The 7,311-nt window shown below is 37.6% G+C and overlaps 1 protein-coding gene across 1 annotated transcript; it reads left to right on the top strand.

The window, feature by feature from the left end:
- The first annotated feature begins 3,687 nt into the window (after positions 1–3,687).
- On the top strand, positions 3,688–7,152 carry LOC102618624 (FT-interacting protein 7). The gene has a single exon (XM_006479130.4). It carries the CDS (start codon positions 3,812–3,814, stop codon positions 6,812–6,814), a length of 3,003 nt encoding a protein of 1,000 aa, XP_006479193.2. The 5' UTR covers positions 3,688–3,811; the 3' UTR covers positions 6,815–7,152.
- The last annotated feature ends 159 nt before the right edge of the window (positions 7,153–7,311 follow it).

Here is a 7,311-nt window from a genome sequence, read left to right as displayed (position 1 = left end):
GTTTGGGCTGTAGTGGTCACCCTCTACTTTTTTAAATAAAAATAAATAATTAAATCAAATAAGAATTCGTTAGTGTTTGAATGAGTTTGTTTTCAAGAAATTTGCTTTTATTGATTATTTATGTTCAAATTAATTTGGATTTTGTCCACATTTTATTTTTAAAGAAAATTAATTTGAGATTTGTCCACCTCTCACCTTTAAAAAAATGACATAAAAGTATTTAAAAATAAAAATAAAATTACTCTAAACTACTTTGTAGAATTTAAAATCTCACTTAGCAAATGTCTAAGTATAATTAAGTCTATACAATTTTAGTGTTCTCATATTTGTAGAGAAGATAGTGGTATCGCAGACACTTTAGCCCACATTGGTTTGAGTTTTCTAAATTTAAAATATTGAAATTATCTTCTAACACAAACTATAAAATCTTTACTCGATAATTATCGGGGACGCCCAAGTATCGTATTTCTTAATCTTTTGTGGTTTACTTGTACATCTCGAATTGTATTGGTTATTTGTAAGAATTATGTCGGCTTTGTCAATTTCACATAAACTTTGTATATTCTTTCTTGTTACCATATAGATTGTGTCTTTTTTGAGATTTATTTAAAAATATAACTAATTATGTCACATCGATATATATTGTAGAAAATTTAAAGTTTTATCATCACTATGTTTAAAAGATCGTATTAAAAGATTAATACAAGGACATATGTGGTTTGAAACTTTTGATGAAGCATGAGATTTGAAATACGATTTGAAACTTTTGTTTGTAACATTTGATGATACGTTTGAGTCCGACAGACAAACATAGAAAGTGCTTCCCACGTTGAAAAGAAACTTTTCAAAGAAGTGAACATTAATATAAACACTCTCCAGCAACACGACATCGCAACAGCTACAAAACGACATGTTAGGAGCTTAATAACGGGCTCAAAGCCTCAAAATTTTCAAATAAGAGGCACTTCTCCGATCTCCAGCAGCCTCGATCTTACATATATTAATTGAGATTTAGGGTGCGTTTAGAATTAAGGTGTATTGTGAAAAAAAAAACTATAATTATGAAACAAGAGTTAGTAATATGTAATAAATATAAATTTTAAAAAATAATTTTGATAAAATTATTAAAGATATAAAAGATTTTTCATAATATAAGTAAAAAATCACATCAACATAACTTCTAAATTACAATAGTTATTGTTTAACAAATACTTTAGTACTGTAGTTTAGAAATTACAATTGACCAACCTCAATTTCAAATGCACCCTTAACTTAGAAGGCTCATCAATTTTATCAATTTTATTGTTAAAAAATGAAACACCGTACGAGATTTTCCGTTTCTAAATAAAATAAAATAAAATAAAGGACTCAAATATCAAATATGCGTGCATGTTAAACCTGAGTATTCATTACTAACTCGACAAAGATCCCAAATAAAACCACCCATGTGACATTAAACTATTTATAGCCAAGGAACAGAATCTACAGAACGCCATTTGGTGTTATTTTTAGTTTATTTTATAAATGGGGAAATTTTATAAATAATTAAAAAGAAAAAAACCAACTTTCATTGTAAATTCGACTTTATCTTTTTCTTTTTTTTATAATATGATAAATACTGCTTGATACAGTCATCCACTATAAGACAGCATTATGATATTAATCAGGGATTCAGTGCCCGTACTGTAAATGGCGCATTTTTTAAATAATTTTACACACATCGAGTGGTTAATATTGTAACATGATCAAATCTGGAAACCATGTTTTTAAAATCATTTTTTTTAAAAAAATATATATATATATGTAAAGACTGACCAGACCAGACCTAAAAGAAGCACAAGAACAAAGAAACGTTCACTTTGGCAGGGAAGTGCAAGTGGCCACTTGTGTGCGCCTCCTCTTTCTTTTTACATGAAGCTGCTTAGAGAGCCAGCAGCCAAATAAACTGAACTGAATTTTATGTTATGAGAATCTTGATCTCTAATATCTATATATTCTCTTTGTTTGTGTTAAAATTCTAAACTTGAGAGCTCGTTATGTTAATTGCCCTTTTCGTTTAACGCAATTGCCCAAATGACATCTCCAAACACCAACGATCATTGTGCAACTTATTACCCTTCAAAATCGGTAATTATTGTTGGGGCCAATTTGATAATATTATAATTTTAAAATAATTGTTGTTATTTGTACTACAAAGATAGTTAGTTGTGAAAAAAATCAATTAAATATTCAGTAAATTTTATTTTTAAAAATACTATAAGTTTTTAAAGCTGTCGTATATGTTTGATAAATTTTTTTGTTAAATTGTTGTAAGAATATAAATAACTGAATTAAACACAATATTGAATAAACTTTATTTAAATATTTATAAATAAGTATATATAAAAAAAATTTATTGTTTACATATAACTAAAATAAATATTTTATATCATTAATTTTATTTGTTATTCTGTTTCATTATAATTGATAATAACAATAATATTCTTAAAGTTAATGATTTTATTTCTTAATTAGTAAGAATAATTTTAAACTTTTTCAATATATATGATGACATATATGAAATTATATGAAGTATAAAAGCCAGTTTCAAAATCAAATTTTGAAAAAATTTCTCTTTCCATGCTTTTTATAATCTGCTGTAAAATAGAGTGATTTACCTTTTAAAAAGATTTACCAAATACTAAAATTATCTTTTGCCTTTCCAAAATTAAGGCTTATAAAGGTAATTCTAAATTAGCCCTTAATCTTTATAATTCTTAAGTATTTATTTAATCCTTATTATTTGGAATATGTTCAAGATAATCTAACTGTTAATTATGTTACAGTGTTCTTTTAATATATATTTTTTAAATTTTTACACCAATATCTTTGATTCTTTTTAACAGTTGTGAGAAGAGGAATTAAAAAAAAGTATTTTACCAAATTAACTCTAAAAGAAAAGGAAATTATTAAAAGACAAAAAGTAAATGACGATTTGTTAAAGAGTAATACTACACATCCTAAATTTTTTATCTCAAAAAATTATCTCAAATGATGTGTCATTAATTAAATAATTGATAATTATTTACAATATCTAAATAAATTAATTATATTATCTCATCAATTAATTAATAAATGATACATCATTTAAAATAATTTTTTAAAATAAAAAAATTTAAAATGTATAACACTACTTTGCTAAAAAGTTTGTGCAACTGCTGTTGTGGTTTCCAGTCAACTCACCGCGAGTATTAACTGGTGGACGGTGAATTCATGATTGCACCTGTCATTTTCATGATTATCACGTGTAAATAAACGTAGGCTAATGCTAAGTTACATGCATGTAACTTAGGGGGATCCATAAACGTAACTTGGAGCGAATTCATTTAACTGGTGGGCGATGAATTCATTTCACTGCCTGTATGTTTCGATAAACGTAACTTAGATCGATCCTAAGAATAATAGCAATATTGCAAATAACCACAAAACCAGGTCCCATTACAGAAAGTCCCGCTATCCAAAAATACACTCAGCAGTCATGAGTCAGCACCAGGCGCGCTGCTCACCGGTTCACCCACGCTACTCTTGCCTATCTGCCCCCGTACGAATCCAAAAATCTCTCCCCCCAAGATTACGCCACGTGTTCACGCTCTTCCTACGTGTCCCGCTCCCCCACTGCCCTTTTTAATTTCCCCAACCGGTCCCTCTCTACCTCCATTTCAGACAAAACACACGCCATCACTTTCTTTTCATTCACTTTCCTTCTCTCAACTCAAAACTCTAACAAGAAATCAGTTCTGTATAATCTCAACGTCTTTGAATCTCGATCTCAATGGCGGAAAGTTGCAATAGAAAGCTGATCGTCGAGGTCTGCAACGCGAAGAACTTGATGCCGAAAGATGGCCAAGGGACGGCGAGTGCCTATGTGATAGTGGACTTCGACGGACAGAGAAGAAGAACGAAGACCAAGTTCAGAGATCTCAACCCGCAGTGGGACGAGAGGCTCGAGTTTCTCGTTCACGACGCGGAGTCCATGCCTACGGAAATCTTGGAGATAAATCTTTACAACGATAAGAAGACTGGCAAGAGAAGCACTTTTCTCGGAAAAGTTAAAATTGCTGGAAGCACTTTTGCGAAAGTTGGATCCGAGAGTTCGGTTTACTATCCCTTAGAGAAGAGGAGCGTTTTTTCGCAGATTAAAGGAGAAATCGGGCTCAAGGTTTATTATATAGACGAGGATCCACCGGCGCCCGCGCCGGAAGCTGCTGCTGTTGCAGAACCTGCAACAAAGCCGGAGGCCGCGGTGGCGGATAAGCCACCGGAGAAAGCTGTAGGAGAGGAGAAAAAAGAAGAGAAACCAGCTACGGTGGAGGGGAAGAAAGAAGAAGAGAAACCTAAAGAAGAAAAGCCACCGGAGGAGAATACAAATCCCAAGCCAGCAGAGGCTCCTCCGGCGGCAGCGGCAGTGGCGGCTACACCGGTTGAGGTGCAGAATCCTCCTTTAGCTCAAAGCGATAAACCGAGCAATGCAAAAGATAAAGCCACAGTAACGGAGACAAAAACTCAAGAGCTTCGCCTTAACGAGCATGAGCTCCGGTCTCTAACAAGCGATCGGAGTCGCAGCGCTTACGATCTGGTTGATCGCATGCCGTTTTTGTACGTTCGAGTGCTCAAAGCTAAGCGAGCCGGTAACGTATCTAACGGCTCGTTGTACGCTAAGCTGGTGATTGGTACTCATAGTATCAAAACTAAAAGCCAGGCTGATAAAGACTGGGACCAGGTTTTTGCATTTGATAAAGAAGGCTTGAATTCGACCTCACTTGAGGTTTCAGTTTGGAGCGAGGAGAAGAAAGAAAATGAAGAGTGCACTGAGAATTGTTTGGGAACGGTGTTGTTTGATTTGCAGGAGGTACCCAAGAGGGTGCCTCCGGATAGTCCTTTAGCTCCACAGTGGTACAGTTTGGAATCAGAGAAGTTACCGGGAAATGACGTTATGCTCGCCGTTTGGATAGGGACTCAGGCTGATGAAGCGTTTCAGGAGGCCTGGCAATCGAATTCCGGTGGGTTGATACCGGAGACTCGAGCCAAGGTGTACCTCTCGCCCAAGCTTTGGTATTTGAGATTAACGGTTATCCAAACCCAAGATTTGCAGCCTGGTTCGGGATCCGAGCCTAAGGTTAGGAGCCCTGAGCTCTATGTCAAAGGTCAGCTTGGAGCCCAACTTTTCAAAACGGGCCGGACTTCTGTGGGGCTTTCCCCATCCAGCTCCGCTAACCCGACTTGGAATGAGGATTTGGTTTTTGTTGCCGCTGAGCCGTTTGAGCCGTTTTTGGTGGTGACTGTTGAGGATGTGACCAATGGGTGCTCTGTGGGCCATGCCAGAATTCAAATGTCAACAGTGGAGCGTAGGATTGATGATCGAGCGGAGCCAAAATCAAGATGGTTCAACTTGGTTGGTGATGAGACACGGCCGTACGCAGGGAGGATACACCTGCGAGCCTGTTTGGAAGGTGGCTACCACGTGTTAGATGAGGCTGCTCACGTGACTAGTGATGTTCGAGCCGCCGCTAAACAGTTAGCCAAGTCTCCTATTGGTTTACTGGAGGTGGGTATTCGAGGTGCCACTAATCTGCTTCCTGTGAAGACTAAAGATGGTACACGTGGCACTACTGATGCTTATGTGGTGGCCAAGTATGGGCCAAAATGGGTCCGTACCCGTACGATCCTCGATCGATTTAATCCACGGTGGAATGAACAGTACACTTGGGATGTCTATGATCCATGTACGGTGCTCACGATTGGTGTATTTGATAATGGACGGTACAAGCGTGATGAAGCAGGGAAGCCAGGGAAAGATGTTAGAGTGGGAAAAATACGTGTACGGCTGTCGACGCTTGACACAAATCGGGTGTATCTCAATTCATATTCCCTCACTGTATTGCTGCCAGGTGGGGCCAAAAAGATGGGAGAGATTGAGATTGCTGTTAGATTTACTTGTTCATCATGGCTAAACTTGATTCAAGCATATGCAACACCAATGCTACCGAGAATGCATTATGTGCGCCCACTGGGTCCAGCTCAACAAGACATACTGCGCCACACGGCTATGCGTATAGTCACGGCTCGGCTCGCACGCTCCGAGCCACCGTTGGGACAGGAAGTTGTTCAATTCATGTTGGATACAGACACACACGTGTGGAGCATGAGGAGAAGCAAGGCTAATTGGTTCCGGGTCGTGGGCTGTTTGACGCGTGCGGCAACTTTGGCGCGTTGGTTGGACGGGATACGCACGTGGGCACACACACCCACTACAATTTTAGTGCACGTGCTGCTGGTTGCAGTCGTGTTATGTCCACATCTAGTGCTCCCCACCGTATTCATGTACGCCTTCTTGGTCGTAGCGTTGAGATTTCGTTACCGCCAAAGGGTCCCACAAAACATGGACCCAAGGCTCTCTTACGTAGACGTGGTTGGCCCTGATGAGCTTGATGAGGAATTCGATGGGTTCCCCACATCACGGCCCTCCGAAGTAGTCCGTATCCGATACGACCGGTTAAGGGCATTGGCAGGGAGGGCCCAGACCTTATTAGGTGACGTGGCAGCACAAGGGGAGAGATTGGAGGCATTGTTTAACTGGAGGGACCCACGAGCCACGTGGATTTTTGTGGTGCTTTGCTTAGTAGCTTCTTTGGTGTTTTATGCGGTGCCGTTTAAGCTGTTCGTCCTCGGTTATGGATTTTATTACTTGCGTCATCCGAGGTTTCGAGGCGACATGCCGTCTGTTCCCGTCAACTTTGTACGGCGACTGCCGTCTCTTTCTGATCAAATTCTCTAAAACTCACGGCTGGTGGCACAGTTAATTAGGTTATGTGATGGATTTCTTTTTTATTTTGGGGGGGGGTTATTTTAATATAAATATTGTCTTAATGTTTAAGTAATGGGATTCTTTTTTGGGTTAATGAAAGAATAATAGAGAGGTTCAAAAAGATCTTCTTGAAATTGGAACAAAGTGGAAAAAGTGACCGTTGGTGATTGTTGTCCGTGGGGTATTGAACTTTTTTTCTCGTTACATGCATTTTAAAAGTAAAAGTGTTTATTGATAACACAAATGGGGAATGTGACCGTTGAGTGGAGCGGACGAACTAGCATAATTGAATTGCAAGAAATCGGGAGCTGAAGATTAATAAGCCTCTTCGGTATTTCTTTTAAAACACCTGTTTTCATTAAAATTTTAATGTGATTCAGTGGGTAGTTCTTGAAATATGAATTGTAAAATATGCAAACCAGAGTCCAGTACTTAATAGTTGTAATTGAGAAAACAAATTAAACATG

The sequence above is a fragment of the Citrus sinensis genome, chromosome 3, assembly GCF_022201045.2.
Source record: "Citrus sinensis cultivar Valencia sweet orange chromosome 3, DVS_A1.0, whole genome shotgun sequence".
Lineage (NCBI taxonomy): Eukaryota > Viridiplantae > Streptophyta > Magnoliopsida > Sapindales > Rutaceae > Citrus > Citrus sinensis.
Note: the sequence above shows the minus strand (reverse complement) of the source record. Positions and strands in the feature narration are given on the sequence as shown.